Source organism: Mus caroli, chromosome 5, assembly GCF_900094665.2.
Source record: "Mus caroli chromosome 5, CAROLI_EIJ_v1.1, whole genome shotgun sequence".
Taxonomy (NCBI): Eukaryota; Metazoa; Chordata; class Mammalia; order Rodentia; family Muridae; genus Mus; species Mus caroli.
This window is the reverse complement of record NC_034574.1, coordinates 27,359,208-27,380,701: the sequence shown is the minus strand read 5'-3', so window position 1 is coordinate 27,380,701 and position 21,494 is coordinate 27,359,208. Positions and strand designations below refer to the sequence as shown.

The 21,494-nt window shown below is 38.1% G+C and overlaps 1 protein-coding gene across 1 annotated transcript in view; it reads right to left on the bottom strand.

Moving 5' to 3' along the window:
• Nucleotides 1-21,494, bottom strand: part of Yes1 (YES proto-oncogene 1, Src family tyrosine kinase) — a 62,823-nt gene that overhangs the window by 30,139 nt on the left and 11,190 nt on the right. Inside the window, exon 2 of the mRNA XM_021161697.2 lies at nucleotides 3,834-4,106. Within this exon, the coding sequence (XP_021017356.1) occupies nucleotides 3,834-4,098 (265 nt within the window). The 5' untranslated portion in view covers nucleotides 4,099-4,106. The remainder of the gene's footprint in view (nucleotides 1-3,833; nucleotides 4,107-21,494) is intronic.

Genomic DNA, 21,494 nt, shown 5'->3' with positions numbered 1-21,494 from the left:
ATAACAGCAGATATATAAAATAAAAATAACACTGCACTGTTTAAAATACTTCAAAGCAGTCTTAAAAATTCATTATGGCAATTTTAAAAGATAGAGATTATCAATTATAATAAAATGTTTTGAAACATAAATTACAGAATGGTAAATCAACCTACATCATAATATTCATTTTTTGAGGGGGCAGAAAACTTAAAATCTACTTTTACCAACTTTCAATACAATTTGTTGTTTTTAAGCAGAGTCACAAGGTTGTACAATAGAATTCTTTAATTTGTTTCCTCTCAAAATTTGTATCTTTTTTACCAACTTTTCCTGAGAAGGATAGGAAAGGTTCAAATCCTTAGCCTCCTACATGCAAAGTTAGTCTATCAGTGAGCTATACTTCTAGACTTGACCATCAATGAATATATTCTTTATGAGACAAAGCCTCACTGTGTGGACCAGGCCTGAATCCAGCTCATAGAGATCTACCTGCATCTGCCGCCTGAGTACTGGGATTAAAAATGTGTTGCTACTACATCCAGTTTTGAACAACATAGTCTTAACTCAATTATGTATAAATTCTATCTACTACAATTCAATATTGACTTGGTGTATTCATTGTTAGTTTATAGACATCAGTACTTCTAAGGAATGGGAGAGAGAAAAAGCAGGCAGTAAAATTACAAATGAGTGATAAGTCCAAATACCGTGACATGGAAATGAATTATAAAACTTGCCGCCTCTAAATATCAAGTAGTAGATAGAAAAGCACAGGTGTAAGGACACATTTCATACACAGCACCAGCTCACTTGGCTGGCTTCTCCCCTCAGTTGTAGTCATCAATCAACTTGCTTATTTGACATGTCTACTTTACTGTCTAGTGAACATTTAAAATTTATTTAAAAAAAACGAAGCTCTTGGATGTTCTTCTATAATCTCTATTTGCCCAACTCATTTCCCTCTAAGCAAAGGGAAGACTATTAGTTCTAGCTCTAAAATGGATGGTTTACTTACTTCCCCACTTCTACTGTGGCCATGTCTCACTAGGAACGAACGCTGGCACCAGAAACTACCTTCTACTGCTCCGACTCTCCTCCACTACCATCCATTCTGCACACAGCTGCTAGAGGGAGTTTTAAATATTGTTCAAGATTTACTTTTATTTAAGTATCTATGTGTCTGAGTATAAGCCATGTGTATGCAGGTGCCTGAGGAGCCAAAGGAGGGTGTCGGACCCTCCTCTGAGCTGGAGTTACAGGCAGTGTTGAGCTGCCTGACGTGGGTACTAAGAACCTAACTAGGGTCCTGTAGAAGAGCATCAGTGCTCTCAATACTTGAGCCCAGCGTTACAGCCCCTATATTGCTTTTAGAGAGCAAAATCCTTTCTTTAAATCTAAAAGCTTCTTTATAGCTTGCAATAACACTCTAACTCATTCCTACAGTCTATGGTCCTTAATACTAACTACAGTGTCCTTCCTGTCTGTCTAGTCTTATACAAGTCTCCCATCTGTGTACACTGGTCTTCAAAAGTTCCAAGTCTATTTACTTCTTGAACTTTGTGTTTGTTATTTTTGTTATTTTGTTCTTTCCTTAGCTCTACAAATAGGTTTTATCTATCAATCAAATATCAATTCAAGAGATTTCTTCCTAAGGTGGCTTTCTGTGCCAACTACAGGGCCTTCACCAATCATCTTGTTTTTGCCATCACAATACTTAAGCACCAGTATTGATTACTGTTTAGTTGCTTATTCCCTAATTATTATTCAACTATTATAATGTAAACTCCACCAGGTTCAGAAGCTTGGTTTGTGTTACTCACCGCTCTATACCTTGTATCAGACACTGTTGTTGTTGGGTTTTTTCAGCTATTAGATAGACATCTATGAATGAGGTATTTCACATAAGAAAATTGCGTTAAGTATTGGGAGTGAATCTGGGAAGAGTTGTGGGGTGGATTGTGAGAGGTGAAAATGATCAAAATACATTGTATGCATGCATGAAATTTGCAATGAATAAAAATGCTGTATTTTTAAAAATTGCTTTAACTAAAAAATGTCTTTTTATATCAACATTTATTTACTCTAGCCATTTTGAATTACTACCTTTCCCAAGTAATTTCAAGGTTTGTGTTAATAACTATCAGAAATAGAACCATGGTCTTTGATTACTTTTAGTATTTACAGCTGGGAGGCTGAAATTAGGACTGTGATTGACTGTGATGTCTACCACTTTTCAAATGCTATCTAAATAGACTCAGTGTATGGCAGTCCTCTGCCTACTGCTCCTGCTCCTGAGGTGCAGACTGGGAAAGAGCAATGTTCATATAGTCCATGCTTGGAGAAAAATGACGTTCCTCCTTTGGGGGCTGCAGACCCTTCAGCTCCTTGGAAACTTTCTCTAGCTCCTTCATAGGGGACCCTAGGCTCAGTCCAATGGACAGCTGTGAGCATCCACTTCTGTATATGCCAGGCACTAGCAGAGCCTCTCAGGAGAGAGCTATATCTTGCCAGGGCCAGAAAGCAGGAGTGGGTGAGTTGGTGAGCAGGGGGAGGGAGAGGATATGAGGGAAGGGAGTTTGTGGAGAGGAAACCAGGTACAGGGATAACATTTGAAATGTAAATAAAGAAAATACCAATAAAAAAGTCTCTTTTGTCCCCACTAATGATTAATAAAGACATGAGCCATTCCATTCCTTGGTAGCTGTTTACACCCAAGGCTAAGAAGGGCATCCCAAGATTAAAGAAGGGATAAAAGTAACTGCATGCCTTCCGGACATCATGGACCTCTCTCTTACATCAGGGAATCCCAAAGCTCATTCTTTTCTAAGCCAGCTGTGCTTTGTTATTTCAAGAGAAAAGAGTCCTAATATAAGATGCTGGGCAAAAGATCTTATTTCTTTCTTTTTAAAGTCTATACTTTTAGGACTTCTTGAGTCCATAGCAACTATCACTTCTTGCCATCCTCTGAAAGAAAATGACAATGTTATAAATGGAGTTCTGGATTAGGGTACCAAATCTGTTGCTTATCAACTGTGACTCTGGAGGAAAACTACCTTAACTATGAACTGTAGGACTTTCCTTTTTAAAATCCATACCTGGACCAGTGAAATGGCTCAACTACTAAAGGTGCTTGCTGTCAACACTGATGACCTCAGTGTTGATCCTCAGAACCAATATGGTAGATTCCTGCAAACTGTCCTCTGACTTCCACATATATATTATGAGGCATGGAAGAGCACACAAAATAAATAAATTAATAAAGCCACTATCTGATAGAAAGAGTGTGCTACTGTTACTAAACTGATGTGTAATTAACACTTATTAAATAATAGAGCACTCGATAGCACTTTACAGTTGTCACTTGCTGAGGAAAAAAAAGGATTCTTTTAAATCTGTTTTCCCAGTATCCGCCACATAGTAGCTGCTCAATAATTATTTGGATACTAAGTTAATGAAACACTTTATGGTAGAATTTCAGTAAATAGTCATTATTACCAAATTTCTCAGAATCCTATATATACATTAAGACTCCGGAGCTAGAAATAAGCTTCATGGCGACACTTAACTAGCATGTTATGGTAACTAGCATGTTATGGTAGAGGCCTTGCTTTTGATTCCCAGTTCTACAAAAAAAAAAAAAAAAAAAAAAAAAAAAAAAAATTCGAGGATGGTGGGTACACAGTGGGATCCTACCTCAAAAATGAAAGCCTGCCCTTTGTTAGAGAGTTTATTTGCTCACACAACATTTTGGGAAGTCTGCTAACAAGGTTGTTTTTTCCCTAGCAGTGGCCAGATTTGAAGTATGTAAAGCCCAAGGTTATATTTTCTGCAACTATCCATTTAAATCTCACCTGTTAAACCTGTAGGATATGAACTTGACACCACTGAGAATGAGGAAGACGCTCCTCCGAAAGGAGTCACCCCTGAGGACCCTCCAAAGGGTGTCATGGAAAGACTGTTAAAATTAACTGCTGCTCCCTTTGTGGAAGAGGTCGGGGCAACTGTAGCATGTTCCACTCCATAATGACTGGCACTTGGGCTTACAGGCTCTGAAAGATTTTCCGGTGTGTATTTAATGGCTGGACTTTTGTTTTCTTTACTTTTAATGCAGCCCATTATCAAATCTGCAGAGGCAATAAGGTAAGAATTTGAGAATTAGTCAATGTACAGGGAACTTTAGAAAGATACAATTGAGTCCAATGTGGTGGTCCATGCTACATGTTTTAAATTCCAACAATCAGAAGGCAGAGGGAGGCGATCTCTGTGAGTTTGAGGTCAGCCTGGTCTATACAGCAAGTTACAGATCAACCTGAAGGATGGCTTTGAACAAGGCATCCCCATCTTCTTCCCTTACCCTGCAAAAAGATGTTTTAAGAAAACAGCACAAAATAACAGAAAGAAACATGTGTTCAATCTCCCAGCCAATACAAACTTTAAATTATCCTTTTGATTATCACTTTGGAAAGTTCTACCTCAATACTTAAGGCTGAATTTTATCCAAAATTATTAATATTCACAAAATATGTTAAATTGCAAAAATAGTACAATAAATTTACAAAAGTATCTAAATACAAAGTCTAAGTATTAAGGAAATATTAATAACTAAATTAAAATGTAAAAGAGTAAGTCATATCAAAGAGTTAAAGATTTGAAAGAAAACACGAATTATTTTAAATCTGATAGCAGGATGATGATGAAATGTCCTATCAGTTCAAAAAAAGGATACTGTAATTACTGACCACCCATTTCCTCTGGCAGTGTCCTTAATCATTTGCCCCCTTCCTTCATGCAGTCGGTGGTAAGCACCTCCTAAAGCAGTCCTCTAACAACTCCACATCCTCTCCCTTCCAGCTGCTCAAGCCGCACGGCCTTCATCCGCCCACCCACTACTCTTATTCTTACTACAGAGTCTTCTATCACCATCCCTGACCGCTCTCCAGCCCCTTCCTCTCAATACGCTCTTGTCCATATAGTGGGTATAAATACGTTTCTTCATGTCCCCTGTTCCTTAGTCAGATTAATCATCTAAACCCTGACTACTCTAATTTTTATATACCTCTTTTTTCCTCCTCTTTTCACCTATCCACATATCCTTTTCAATAGCAAAGGACAGGTCACCATTGTCAGTCTGGTTCCATCAGCACCCCTGCATTAACACACAGAAGCAACTACTGATGTCCATCTCATTTCACATATTATAAATATAACGTGTGGTTTATTTTAAGTAAGCACCAGGTGTAAACAAGAGTTTAAAGATATTTGGTGGTGGTAGTGGTGGTGTGGGGGAGTGAGATGACTTAGTGCAATGGTTCTCAACCTACGAGTTGTGACCTCCTTGGCAAACCTCTATCTCCAAAATATTTAATTATGATTAATAACAGTAGTAAAATTACAGTAACAACAAAAATAATTTTATGGCTGGGGGGGTCACCACAACATGAGGAAATGTAGAGTCACAGCATTAGGAAGGTTAAGAACCACTCAAGCTGGGTGTGGTAGCATACACCTTTAATTCCTGCCCTCAGGGAGGCAAAGGCAGTGGAGGCCAGCCAGGGCTATTACACAGAGAAATCCTGTGTTGAAAAACAAAAACAACAGCAAAGAGCTTGTATTCCATAGGAACTCACATAAAAAGCCAGATGTGACAGCATGTGTCTGTAATCTCAGCACTGTCCTGTAAAATGGGAAGCAGAGACAGGACAAAAGGCTGAAACCTTCTGAGCCAGCTAGCATGAAATAATCAACACAGGAGAAACAAGAGCGGCAAAGAGGCATGGATTGACTTTTTTCAGTTAAAGAGAATGGTTTAAATCACTCATTTCATGTATAAGGGTATTTTGTATGCATGTATGCCTGTGTACCATGTGTGTGCCTGGTACAAACAGAAGCCAGAAGAGTATGTCAGATGCCCTGGGACTTGAGTTAGAGGAATTGTGAGCTGCCATGTTGGGAATCAAACCCAGGTCCTTTGGAAGAGTGCTCTTTACCACTGAAGTATCTCTTCAGCCAAATATAAGTGACCTTTTTCTTTTTTTTTTAAAAGAACACCCTTGAAAGTTGTCCTCTGATTTTTACATGCATACCATGGTGCACATGTGCACACACAATAAATGGAGATTTTCAAAACACCAGATTTTTTTTTTTAATGGATTGCTCTGAGTTCCAAACTCAGACCTTATTAAGAGGCATGTGTTAACATAAATTATTAGAGCACAAGAGAAGCTGGTCTCTCTTTTTTCAAAAAGATCCCACACAAAGTATAAGAAACAAAATACTGTGAAATCTGAAAAGTAACAGAGGGGAGGGAAGTATAAAATATCAGGAATAGAAGAGCAGTTTAAGTGAGGAAAGGAAGCATTGAAAGGGAAGTGGATATTACTGCAATTTTAAGATTCTTGTAGAATATGAACATATTTTAAAATGAAAATTATAGAAATCCTTTCTTTCAGATACTATCACAGTTTTTACATAAAATATTACCCCCCCCATTTAACCAAGGAATAACTTAAATACATTCAAATGAATCTATTTTCATAAGAGGTTCAACTGTGTTTTGTTAAATGTGCACAACTTTACACCTAACACTATAATTTACACTATAATGTTTTGGTCATCCTTTCCTCAGACAATTCCCAACTAGAGCCTAGGTAACCACTAACCAGTTGCTACTAATTAAAGATTCATCTCTTCTAGTATTTCACATAGAGGGAATTACAAAAGCAGTCTTTTGTGTCTTTTAAAAATTAAATACTGTGTATAAGATAGCTCCATAGATATAATTAGCTCATTAAATTTTATTGGCATTGTCTAGCTTTGAGCTATAAACATTCTGGTTACAGCCTCTCCACCCTCAGCAAGAGCTAGGAATGGAACTGGTTGGTCATGAGATGAGGTTAAAGACCCTTTTGCTCTATGAACCTGTTTATTTATCTGTTTTAATCTGTTCTACAGTAAGCCTCACATTCATGTGAATCCCAGTTGCTTTACATATTTAACATTACCACTTCTTTCTCAAAAAGCCATGATACAGATATATGGATCTAGATAGATCTAATATTAATACAGATACCATTTCACTCAACTTAGAAAGCTTTTGATATCAAAAGGAAACCAACAACGCAAAATGCATTTGGTCGAGTAGATGTTAAAACACATTTACTAAAAAAAACTATTAAATCCTAAAAGTTAACAATTAATTGGTTAACAAGTTAACCACTGAGTTATAATTTAGTGGTAGAAACAGTGGTCATAACCTAAGTAGCCAGCTACCCAACATACTTACCAGTATCGAATCTGCCTCATTAAAGAGGTTTCTTACTGCAGTAGACAACAGTTAATATAGAGGCTCACAACTAGTCAAAGTGCAGAAAATACATGGGCATGGAATATTTAATCCCAAATTGGGTTATCTGTCTCACCCACCCCTTTGCAGCCAGGGCTGTTACACAGAGAAACTATGTCTCAAAAATAAATAAATTAATTAAAAAAAAAGACACAGCAAATTCTAATTTTGCTTTTAAAGTAAGTTTGTTTACTCCTAAAAGTTCATAGAATTGGATAGGCAAGCAATGATTTTCCAATAATTTATTGGAAAAAACATAAGTTTACTTTTTAAATTAACAGGTAAAACCCCAGATCATCTAAAATATTAGATGTTGTTATGGCTTATGATGGTTAGTTTTAGTTGTAAGTTTGACCCATCTAGAATCATCTGGGAAGTGAGTCTCAATAAAATAATGTTTAAAGCAAGTTGGGAATGGGGATGGGGGTGGAAGTGAGAGGATTATCTTAAGGGAAGTGGGAAGACCTATTCACTCTGAGTGGCAAGAGTTCTTATAGAACCCAAGGCCACCAGCCCAGGGGGTACCACTTACAGTGGGCTAGACCCCATGAATCACTAAGAAAATTCCCTACAGGTTTGTGTTCAGCCCAATCTTATGGAAGCATTTTCTTAATTAAGGTTCTTTCTCTCAGATGATTCTAGCTTGTGTCAAGTTGACATAAAACTATCCAGTACAGAAGGGAATTCTGATCTGTATTATTGTAACCCCTGAATGACTGATACTAGAGACCTCAGTGTTATATAGACAGTCTGCCTCTGCGTTCCCTGCCAGAGGCTCCCATCCTCCCCTCCACTACCACCCCTGACCCTCCCACCCCAACCCGCTCCAAGCAGCCCGAGCTCCCTCCTCCTCCCCAAGCGTTAGAATCAATCATAATGAGGAGACTCTGTGTCTCCAAAAACCAACACTCCTGCTGATAAGAACTCCAGGTGCCTGTCCTTGAGACCTTAGAGAGATAACAAGCTCAAGAAGACCGTTTTCTGTTTAGAAAAATAAAAGGTAAACAGAGGTCAGGTCACAGACAGTTAAGACTGGCCATAAAATTAGTCCTTGAACAGACACCCATTATCCCCTCCCACTTCAGTTCATTCCACCTTCTACTCCCCTTTTCTGTAAATATTCACACTATTCCTATACCGTATATAAACCCAATGTTTTCTGGACTCAGGGTCGCTTGCCAGCATTCACGCAGTGAGTGCTAGGTGGGCGAACAGAGTTCGAACTTGTAAATAAAAGACTCTTTTGCAAGTTTCAGCAGACTTTACAATTCTTGGGCTCCCATGGGTTTCCTGTGGACCTAGAGCATAACAGTATAAGAGCAGAGAGAGTTAAAGAGTGGCAAAAGTGGGAAATGAGTACATACAAATCCACTCTGCTCTCGACCATGATGTGACCAGCTGCTTCAAGTTTTGTCACCCAGATGTCTATGGTGGACTATAACCTGGAACTGTAAGCCAAAATAAACCCTTTCATACCCCAAGTTGTTTCTGTCAGAGTATTTTACACTTGCAATAGGAAACAACACTAACACAAGGTTTGAATCTGAAATGTTTCAGAAGGCTCATTTACTAATTGACAGGGTTTTCAGAAGTAACTGGACTTATTTTTTTAGGATGCTTTTATTACTATTTTAATCTACCCTACCTCTTTCTTTTACTGGGTCTTTTTTAGTTGCATTGTATTAGTGTGGATATACCCTGCAGGTCCAATTAACTGCCAAACCTACTATGGACACTGCAGACACTGAGACCATGACTCCTGAAGGTCGTCCTCTGGTTACTCTATATTGGATAGCATATTTCCTCATCTCTTCCCATTATGGCTAGGAGCCCCTGTTTACCTCTTTTCTTAGACAGTCAGTCTTCTGACATTTGGAAAACTTCCCAGGTACAGGCTTCGTAGGGTGGGTGGGGGGAAGACGAAAAGTCTGAGGAGTCAATAGCTCCTCCTAGTACTTGGCAGCAGTTCTAAGATTTTACCTTTGGTTTCAATAATCTGTGTGACTGGATCTTGAAGATCTTGGATCAATTCAATGCTGGATTCGTAATTCAAGGGCATCACTAGGAAAATGTCAGTGAAGGAGTTATCTTGTTCCTGGATCTGCATTCTTTCCTCCTTCCCTCCAGCCACACCCCTCTTCCTTTCTCCTCCCTGGATGCCATAAAGTAAGCACCTCTGCTCTTCCATATGCTTCCTGACATAATGCTATGCCTCACCTTGACCCTAGTGCAGCTAACCATGAACTAAAACCTCTGAAAATGTGAATCAAAATGAACCTTTCTTCCTTTAATTGATTTCTCTTAGGTATTCTGACATATGAAAGTCAAGTCCAATTAACAACAGATGCCTACACTCTTTTCCAGAAACCCAAAGGCTCTTTGGAAACTGGTAAAGTTGTCTACAGCACATCCATTGGAATCTTTTCCAATATTTTCAAATTTATCATGTCAAAAGTAAGACTTGTCATTTTTCCTATCACAACAGACCACTCTATTTTTGTCACAAATCCTCTATGAATAGTGAGAACAGCACTCCCCTCTATCTACCTTAGAAACATGAGAGGCACCTTGGTCTCATCCATCCATGCTTCTTCAGTCACTTAGTCACGAAGACCTGCCCAAACAACTCTATAATCTAGTTAAAACAAAACAAAACTTCTCCCCTCAACTAATTACTACTTCCCTTGGCTACTACTGATCACGTACTGTCTAGATCACTTCGGAATCCTTGTGTCTCTAGTGTTAATTTGTTCTCCAATCTTTTTGATTACAAGTCATGGACAGCTTGATCCTTTCCCTTTCTGTAAAGTCTATTCCTTAACATGCTATACACAACTTAATCTCCTATGTTCTCTTACTCTCCTATGCTATATACAACTTCCCTCTCCTGGCTTTTTCATGTCTATTCTTGTATTTTATCTTTCTGATGTATCTTTTAGATTCTCAAGTGCACCACATTGTTTTCTTAGCTGTTTGGTACAATCTTTTATTTTATAGTTAATGACTCCTCCAGCCTTATCTTGTGTAGTCATGAAATCTTCCCTAAATACTCTTGTGTTCTCACAGCTCATTCTTTCCCCCACAGCATTTAACTTTGTGAACTTACATCACTGTCTGTTTATGCCTCCAACCTCCTCTGAACTCTAACGTAGGCATACTTTTTGGGCTACTTTATTGGGTTCTTATATCTACCACCCTTCTCCACACCAATCCCTTCCAATGTTCCAATTTATGTAGGTGAAAAAGAAAGTTAGAGGGGAAAGGGGCATAGATCTATTTAGAGTTCTTCCTGCTGATTAGGAGCTTTGTGTTCAGCAGGAGTTCCCACTTCTGGGGTGTTCTGGCTCTTCTCAGGGGGATGGCATTTATACTCTCTCAAAAGTTCTCAGAATGCCATATGTCACACACTTGCAGAAACTATTAAGACATGCCCCTCCCTGCTAGAGTACAAGGGAAATAATAATCACCTGCCGTGAAGCACCCTCTTATCCCGAACATGGGATTAAAGCAAAAACATGTTCACATACTAGGTTTTTAAAGAAACCAAAATTCTCTTTACATTCTAAACTTTAGAAAATTTTTGGTGGCAGGGATAGGTAGGGATAATGTCTTGTATACTTTGTGGAAGCACTGCCAGTTAGTAAAAGGCGGGAAGTAGAAGGTGGCAGCTTGGGGCTGGAGAGATAGTTCAGCGGTTAAGAGCACTGACTGCTCTTCTGAAGGTCCTGAGTTCAAATCCCAGCAACTACATGGTGGCTTACAACTATCTGTAATGGGATCTGATGCCCTCTTCTGGTATGTCTGAAGACAGCGACAGTGTACTTACATTAAATAAATAAATAAATAAATAAATAAATAAATAAATCTTTAAAAGAAAAAAAAAAAAAAAAAAGAAGGTGGCAGTCCTAGTAGGAAGACTGGAACTCTGGGAAGATAGTCAGAGGCAGGAGATTTTGCCCTGGACTTGGAGGAGACCAACAAATGAAACTGAGAAGAGGTAATACAGACTAGTCAGGGAAGGAGCCAAAGCTTATGACCTAGGTATTTATTCATAAACAATTAAGTTTCAGAGTAGTTTTACTGGGAACAAAGAGGCCAAGGAGAAAAGCTTGTAGCGTGGCTTAATATCTATTCCACACAGTACTTTGTACATAGTACATGGATAAGAAATAACTTTGGGTTTGGATCTACAGTTCAGTTCCGGTTTGGCCACTTATTATGCTCTTTAATCTTTTCTAAACCCAACTTCTTCCCCACTTCCAACCCTCACTGAGCCCAAACCTGCAAGAATAGTACCTATCTTTAAGTTGTAAGACCTACTAATATAGGCAAAAAAATCAAAACATCCCTCAAACAAAACAAACAACAACAACAAAAACTCCACCATGTAACCTAATAAAAGAAGGTGTTTACTTTCATTAAGACTCCAGACCAAATCTAACTCAAGGTCAAAAGAAAAAAACTTGAACCAGAAACTTAAGTCCCACCTTAGATTTGGATGGGGATGGACACACACACACACACACACACACGGGAAAAAAAAAAAAAAAACCCCAAAAATCTTTTAAAATATATTAGGTCAATCCAGATATCCCAGGAGGCACTATTTCAAATTTTAAGCAAAATCTCAGTTTATTAGATACCTTAAATGCATGTGCAAACACAGGTGTCTGTACCCAACCTTTTGAAATGATTATCTAGATTAGGTTAGTCTCCAGGCATGTCAGATGGCATATTATTTAGATTAGGTTGAGGTAAGAAGATCCACCATGGATCCACGCCTTTAATCCCAGCACTTGGGAGGCAGAGGCAGGAGGATTTCTGAGTTCGAGGCCAGCCTGGTCTACAGAGTGAGTTCCAGGACAGCCAGGACTACACAGAAAAACCCTGTCTCGGAAAAAAAAAATAGTGTAGACCTTGGGCGCAAACTCTGCAGCCAGCTCCACAACACCCATAGGCAGCTTCACTCACAGGCGCTCTAACATGCCCTGGATCAGAGGATCACAGAATCACAGGAGCTTGGTCACACCAGGATCTCAGGATCACAGGATCCCAGAGACAGCTTGACTTGGAGGAGTTCTGACACAACCAGGATCACAGGAAGAACAGGCTCCAGTCAGACATAGTCAGGGCAGGTAACACTACAGATAACCAGGTGGCGGGAGGCAAGTATAAGAACAAAAGCAACAGAAACCAAGTTTACCTGGAATCATCAGAACCCAATTCTCCCACCATTGCAAGTTCTAGATACCTCAACACACCGGAAAAGCAAGATTCAGATCTAAAATCACTTCTTATGATGATGATAGAGGACATTAAGAAGGACATAAATAACTCTCTTAAAGAAATACAGGAGAACACAGGTAAACAGCTAGAAGCCCTTAAAGAGGAAAGACAAAAATTCCTTAAAGAGTTACAGGAAAACACAACCAAACAGGTGAAGGAAAGGAACAAAACCATCCAGGATCTAAAAACAGAACTAGAAACTATAATAAAGAAATCACAAAGGGAGACAACCCTGGAGTTAGAAAACCTAGGAAAGAAATCAGGAGCCATAGATGCAAGCATCACCAACAGAATACAAAAGATAGAAGAGAGAATCTCAGGTGCAGAAGATACCATAGAAAACATTAACACACAACAGTGAAAGAAAACGCAAAAAGCAAAAAGCTCCTAACCCAAAACATCCAGGAAATCCAGAACACAATGAGAAGAACAAACGTAAGGATAATAGGTATAGAAGAGAGAAGATTCCCAACTTAAAGGGCCAGTAAATAACTTCAACAAAATTATAGAAAAAAAACTTCCCTAACCTAAAGAAAGAGATGCCCATGAACATACAAGAAGCCTACAGAACTCCAAATAGACTCAACCAGAAAAGAAATTCCTGCTGTCACATAATAATCAAAACACCAAATGCACTAAACAAAGAGAGAATTTTAAAAACAGTAAGGAAAAAGGTCAAGTAACATATTAGAATTACATCAGACTTCTCACCAGAGACTATGAAAGCTAGAAGATCCTTTGCAGATGTCATACAGACCCTAAAAGAACACAAATGCCAGCCCAGTTTACTATACCCAGCAAAACTCTCAATCATCATAGATGGAGAAAACAAAGATATTCCATGACAAAACCAAATTTACACAATATCTTTCCACAAATCCAGCCCTACAAAGGATAATAGATGGAAAACACCAACACAAGGAGTGAAACTACACCCTAGAAGAAGCAAAAAAGTATTTTTTCAACAAACCCACACAAATATAATTCCACCTCTAACAAGAAAATTAACAGGAAGAAACAATCACTTTTCCTTAATATCTCTTAATATGAAAATTAATATTACCAACATATCTTAATCGATTGAGATTCAAAATTATGAGGAATTAGAAATTTGTCAGCTGTGGCCGGGCGTGGTGGCGCACGCCTTTAATCCCAGCACTTGGGAGGCAGAGGCAGGCGATTTCTGAGGCCAGCCTGGTCTACAGAGTGAGTTTCAGGACAGCCAGGGCTATACAGCGAAACCCTGTCTCAGAAAAAAAACAAAAACAAAAACAAAAACAAAAAAACCAACAACAAAAAAAGAAATTTGTCTGCTGTCATCCCATGGTCTCTCTAATTTGGTAATGGGAGAAATAGGTCCAATATTGTACAATCCATATATACTTTCTGCTTGTTTGTACGTGACAGGGTCTTGCTGTGTTCCACATAATGGTCTTAAAATCATGCTTCTCCTATCTCAGCCTCTCTATTAGTAGGATTGTTTATTTGATGTTTTTACACTATGTTATGGTTCTCAGAACAGCTTACATATTTCAAAGTTATTTATACAGCCAAAAGAAATGTAGACAATTAATTTGGGAGGTGGCTTGTAAGAGAACAGCAAAGAGTAAGACTGAAGGCTTTGCTTGGTATTTATAATCAGTGTATCAATTTTGAAGAAGAGGACTTTATAAGTTACTCTTATTCTGAGATGAATGCTTTTCAAAATCATCACAGCCAAGGAACTAGAATCTTACCCTCACCTAATGTCTGTGCCACCCTCTAAGCAGAACCATTGTTCAATGGAACAGTTGATGAATGACTTCATGGATAGAACAACTTAATAAACACACCATTTTGGGTGTTTGGGTTTTTTTTTTTTTTTTAATTTGTATTTTTAAATACACCACTGGCTATAATGTGCTACTATTTTAAGAATATCTGTTCAGATTTAATGTGCTTACACAACATCCTGGATAGTCTTTATGTCAACGTGACATGGGCTAGAGTTAGAGTCATTTGGGAAGAGTAAAATTGAAAAAAGGGCCCTACCAAATTGTCCTGTGGGCAAGTCTGTGAGAATTTACTTGATGGTTGGTTGATGTGGTAGGGTGCAGGCCATTGTGGGTGCTACCACTGTCACTGGGTATGTGGCCCTTACCTGTGTAAGAAAGCAGACTGAGAAAGCACGAAGAAGCCATGAAGCAGTACTCCTCAATAGCCCCTGCTTCAGTTCACGCCTCCAGGTACCTGTCCTGCTTGACACACAATTTCTTAAATGAATGTAACCTGTTCCCTCAAGTCAAACAGCTTTGATTGTAGCAGGAAATCTGTATCCAAAAATCGTGCCTACAATTCATCCCTTGGTGCAGCAGAACTGCCAATTCTAAGCTTATCTACTATGGAGGTAAAATCCTTTGGGACGTGAGGGACATTCAAATACAGCCTTATTACAATGAATTCCAATGTCCAAAAACCGTTCTTATTTTGGGTTTGTACCACAGTAAGAGCCAAGATTTTAAGCTCTACTAAAAACAAAACAAGCAAACAAACAAAAAGACTTTATGTTCATTAAAAAAACCTAATAGTGATATATTATTATAAAATATCATGCAGTTAATATATCTGGAGTTATTTGAAAATTATATTGAGAAAAAGGATGCATTTTCACTATTGCTGTAGACAAACATCTACATAAGACTGTTTAATTGATTGTTTTATATCAAACAACTTTTATAACTCTTTTTTTTTTGTTTTGTTTTTTTTTTGTTTTTCGAGACAGGGTTTCTCTGTGTAGCCCTGGCTGTCCTGGAACTCACTTTGTAGACCAGGCTGGCCTCGAACTCAGAAATCCACCTGCCTCTGCCTCCTGAATGCTGGAATTAAAGGTGTGCGCCAACACGCCCGGCTATAACTCATTTTTATTGTTACAATATTTTATAAATTTTAAAGAATATGATAAAAAAATGAAAGACATTGCAAGTTCTGAAGGAAGGTGGCTCTCCAGGAGGAGTTGGGAAACAAAAGGGAAAGAAGAATGTGATGTAAGTCTAGTTACTCAAAAATGTTTTTAAATGTTAACAAATTCAGAAATTATGTATCTTTTCTCATCATAATGCAATAAAACTTAAATCAAAGGGGGAAAAAAAAAGACAGCATATCAAAATGTTCCAAAGCTGGGCTGGAAAGATGGCTCAGCGTTTAAGAGCACTGACTCCTCTTCCGGAGATACTGAGTTCAAATCCCAGCAACCATATGGTGGCTCACAACCACCCATAATGAGATCAGATGTCCTCCTCTGGAGTGTCTGAAGACAGCTACAGTGTACTTACATATAATAAATAAATAAATAAATAAATCTTTTAAATAAATAAATGTTCCAAAACTCATGTTGAAATTGTGAGAAATTATGGTGATACAGACTACATATGACCATAAGGTTTTTGAGAAGATCATGAAAGGCTCCTCCTTTGAATGGATTACACTGTTTCTCAATAATAAACTAATGGTTTGTTTCCAGATTGGGTTTCTTGTCAGAGCCAGTTTGAAGTTATCTCTTGTATCTCTTCCTATGTGATGCTCAGTGCCACACCAGGACTCTATAGTGTCTCTGTCAACAAGGCTCTCATCAGATACAACCCTTAGCATTAGACGCTCCCAGCCTTTAAAACAGTAAGATGAATAAACCTTTAGTTTCTATAAGCTACCAGTCCCTGTACTGTTAATAACAAAAACAGACTAAGACAATATAATATAGACAATATTACATATAGACAATATAAGACAAATAATGAATTCCTGGAATTCATAGGATGTGATCTTGGGGAGTCATGACTTAGGCTTCCATAGCGCCTACACTAGCAAATTAGCATATAGTCTCTTGGTATCCATGGAGGAATAGTACCAATATACTCAAAATATAATCAGGTTGCCAAAATCCATGTCTCTCAAGTCTCTTATAGAAAAGGGTGAACTATGTACATGTAACCTACTTATTTTCTCATATATACTTTAAAGTTATCTTTCTATTAGCTGGTAATATGCAAGGTAATATGGCAATATGATAATAATGACAAGGAAAGTCTTCATACTCAGTACAGATACAGCTTATTTCAACACCTCCCCACCCTGTGGTACTAGAGGTTGAACCCAGTGTCTTAGGTAATGTTAGCAATCTATCATTGAACTATATCCCTAACCCCTAAGTCATATTGTTGGCTATATCTGAGGTTATAGAGCACAAAGATAACAACAGACAGCTATTGTTAAAGTCCAAACACCATGTTTTGAATAAAATAAGGTGAACTCTGAAGTCAGTAATACAACCTGCTCCCCCTTCTCTATCTTCTTTTTTTCTTTTTTCTTTTCTTTCTTTTTTTCTTTTCTTTTGTTTTGTTTTTTAGAGAGACGGGGTTTCTCTGTATAATGGTCCTAGATGTCCTGGAATTTACTTTGTAGACCAAGCGGGCCTCAAACTCACAGAGATCCACCTACTTCTTCCTCTAGAGCACTGAGATTAAAGGTGTGTATTACCATGCTAGGCAATTTGGATGTTTTCATTTAATTTAACTTTAAAAGTAAAGCAATGAGTATTAGTCAATGGGATTATAACTCTTTTTACTAGGTCATAGAAGAAAATAAGCCAATAAGAGACACAGTGTCTCTTCGTCTTCCCCCTTTGAAATTTGGATTACTAGTACTGACAGGAAGCGGCCCTCTATACAGCAATTACCAAAACTTCCAGGGTTTAAAGATGGAAGAGTTGAGTGATTTCCTTCTCTGCCACACCACTAAACACTGAAGTCTTTTTCCTCCCTTCTGTCCCACACTAGAGAGGAGATGCTACATCAGTGCTAAGTTTGATCAATGCACACAAAGAACTACGGAAAGTTGGAATAGGATCTTTGTCTATTATTATGGTTAGCCCAGAAAGTGATCTGTAATATTTACTACTAGAAATATCATTATTAACATACATGTGGTCATTCATTCCCTTAGTAAAATTACTTGACTCAGTGAATGCTCAAGGCATTTCAGAAGGTCTACAAAAATTGAGCTGACAGATGCATATATTCCTAGAATAGACAAAACAAGGTGACCTACTGCTTTCTTGAGTGCCCTTTATGTGGTCTTTAGTGGTTTTTTTCCGTTTTTGTACATTTTATTTTGCTATTTAAATGTCCCCACTGGGATTTAGGGTTCATGGTGAAGTATGCCTAGATGAAAGAAGAGGCTATGGAAATAACTCAGTTAGTAAACTATTTGCTGACTAAGCATGAAAAATCATGGAGTTCTGATCTCCATCATCCATATCAAAACCAGAGTGGCAGAACATGTTTGCAATCTCAATGTTGGGGAATACTGTATGACACTATCCCTAGGAAGATGAGAACAAATATCTACATACCCCAGACAGGGAACCAATGACACAGACCAAGTTCAGATACTACCAAAGTTCAACTTGATGAAGGAATAAGTTTTACTGGGGTTACTTATAGGAATATGGGTGAGGGCTTACTTGTAATAAGACCATAAATGACTTAAAGACAGCTACATCACCGAGAGTCCATGCAAGCATGAAGGCTGGAAACCAGAACCACATTGCACAGCCTACAAGCAGAGTGTCCTTTCCTGGTAGTCCATTGGTCTACACCTCTTATAAACAGCTGTGCTGGTCTCTGCTTCTTTCAGGCAGCTAGGCTGGTGTGAGTCTCTTCAAGAGAGTCTGAGAGTCTTTCAGGTATTGGCTTGTCTTGAGAATAAATAGTTCTCAGTCTTTACTGCTTATACATTCTTGGAGAATCTGGCCAGTTTCAGGGACTTCCAAAGTCCCTATTTTGATTTACTTCATAGCTAAGGAGACTCCGTACAGGCTGGAGTGTTTTCCCTCCTCTTAGAACATCCTGTTGTTCCATTTTCCTTTTTACATCCTGTATCTTAAGAAGGTCCCCTCCAAAATGGAAGGTTTTAATCTCAGGAAACTGCTGTACAATATGGAAGAAGAAACAGAAGGATCCTTAGAACTTACCAGTCTAGTCAATCACTGAGTTGTGAAAGAGACCCTGTCTAAAAAGTTCAAAAATAAAAATATACACATGTAAAAGTCTAAGCTGTATCTTACAGAGAAAACAGAAGTGTCAAAGAGCTGTACTTAGCATGAACTAAAGTATTTTTCTGAGTTTGATGTTATCAAATCAATAATATAATTTAAGGTATCTTTAAGCTGAAACACAAATAGCAGTTACAGTTTATTTGCAAAAGCTCCTATGATCCTAACTCTAGGCTTCTCCTAAGGATGTAGCTGGTAACTTATGTTAAAGAGACTTTATAGAACATAACCAGAAATAATTATTTTGTGCTCTAGTTAAAGTTCTGCTGCTGTGATAAACACTCTGACCAAAAGCAACTTAAGGGATGAAAGGGCATTATTTCAGCTCACAGGTCATTGTCTGTCACTGGGAAGTGAGAGCAGGAACTCAAACAAGAACCTGAAGCAGAAACCATTAAGGAACACTGCTACTTGGTTGCCTCATTCACTCTCTGGCTCATGGTTAGTTAGCTTTCAAATACAGCCCAGGACCACCTGTCAAAGGAATGATGCCACCCACAGTGGACTAGGCCCTCTCATATCAATCAAAAATCAAGACAATACTTAACATACATGGTTTCAGGCCAGTATGATCTGTGCAATAGTTCAGTGGAGGGAGGCTCTCTTCTTGAGATATGGTATGCTGTGTCAAGTTAACAGTAAAAATTAACTAGAACATTTTGTATATATAATTTATTTTGATAGAAAATATTATTATAGATAGGTTAAATGTTTTCTTTTGTTTGAAGCTGGGGACTGAACCTGGAGCCTCACATGATAAACACACGATGTTACCACCCAGCTATACCCTTAGCTCCAAATATGTTTTTTTAAGTGTAATATATATCAAATTTCCCTCTAATAAAAATTTATGTAAAAGAAAAATCTAAATGCTGTTGTTTTAATTAATTTTTGTAGAGCTAGGGGTCGAATCTGAAGGCAATCACTTCACAGGTGAAGACACCAAATCTAATGACTAAGTTTGTTTGATTCCCTGGGATCCATGTGTCCATGTAGTAGAAGACAAGAACCAACTCCTGAAAGTTGTCCTCTCATTGCTACACACATTTACCTGGGTGTATGTGAACACACACATGAAAGGATAGAGGAAAGAGATACTTTATTTTTAAAAAGCCAAGAAAAGAAATTAAGCACTCCATTTATAAAATAAGAACTTTCATGGAACAGAAACAGAAGAATCCTTCCATAACATTATTTCTATATCTAAAGCTCAAAGAAATTTTGGAATCACTACTTTGTGACAAATATTAGAAATACTTTCATTAAAAATTATAGTAATTCTTTAACCCAATCTGAAAATACTAATAAAGCTACCTAACAACTGTGCTGGTTAATATTTTGTCAACTTAATACAAACTAAAGTCATCTGAGAAAAAGGAAGCTTGAGGGATTGCCTCTATCAGACTGGCCTGTAGGCAACCCTGTGATGTATTTCCTTAATTAATGATTGATGTGGGAGGGCCCAATCCACAATGGACAGCAAGCTATGAAAGCCGTGGACAGCAAACCTTAGTAAGCAGAGATGGCTTCTGCTTCTGTCCCTGCCTCCAGCTTACTACCCTGCCTTCCCTCAGTGACAGACTGTGATAGACATTTCAGTTGAAATAAACCCTTCCTCCCCAAGTTGCTATTGGTTATGGCGTTTTCTCACAGCAATAGAAAGCAAACTACAACAATAGAACAAAATAAGATGGTGACAAGCTGGAAATGAATTTAGACTGTAGTTATTGTTTCTGCATAATCTAATTAAACAGCAAAAGCTAAGGCAATTAACTGAAAAACAATCAGTCATGGAATTTCCAAGAGCAGAGGCTCTTGGATATCTGAGAGTTCAAGGCCTACATGATCTACATAGAAAGTTCCATGCTGGCCGGGCGTGGTGGTGCACGCCTTTAATCCCTAGCACTTGGGAGGCAGAGGCAGGTGGATTTCTGAGTTCGAGGCTAGCCTGGTCTACAGAGTGAGTTCCAAGATAGCCAGGGGTACACAGAGAAACCCTGTCTCAAAAAACAACAACAACAACAACAACAACAACAACAAAAATACCAAAAAAAAAAAAAGAAAGTTCCATGCCAGCCAAAACTATATACAAAGATCCCATCTCAAAATCAAGCAAAGAGACATAAACCAACCAACCAACTGAACAAACAAACAAAAATGTACAAGAGCCTTCAAATGAGGACACATTTAAAGTAACTTTAAAAGGTTGGATGAGGTGGCACACACCTGTAGTCCCAGCAATTGGGAAGACTGAGGCAAGGGGATCACTTAGCTAGACTGAATACAGCTAAACCATTAAAATAAACAAAGAAACAAGAAACAAAAACAAAACAAAAAAACTCCAAAATAAAACACTCGAAAAATAACTTAAAGTATCTTTGCTCATATATATATGTATATGTATATATATCAAAAATAACAAATGTTTATGTTCATAGATATTAAACATGCCTACAGAAGTGGGAGTGGGTGGGTAGGGGAGCAGGGCAGGGGGAGGGACCCAAAAGGATAGCATTTGAAATGTAAATGAAGACAATATCCAATAAAAAATTAAAAAAAAATGCCTACATATTTCAGTTCATTTTTCTTTAAACACACACCTGGAAAGACATAAAAATAATTTTTAGTCTATCAACATCCCTAGCTTTGAGTATTTTTTAAAGATAAATCAATTTTTATCATTTCATTAAGAGTTAATTATAGGGCTGGTGAGATGGCTCAGTGGGTAAGAGCACCCGACTGCTCTTCCGAAGGTCCAGAGTTCAAATCCCAGCAACCACATGGTGGCTCACAACC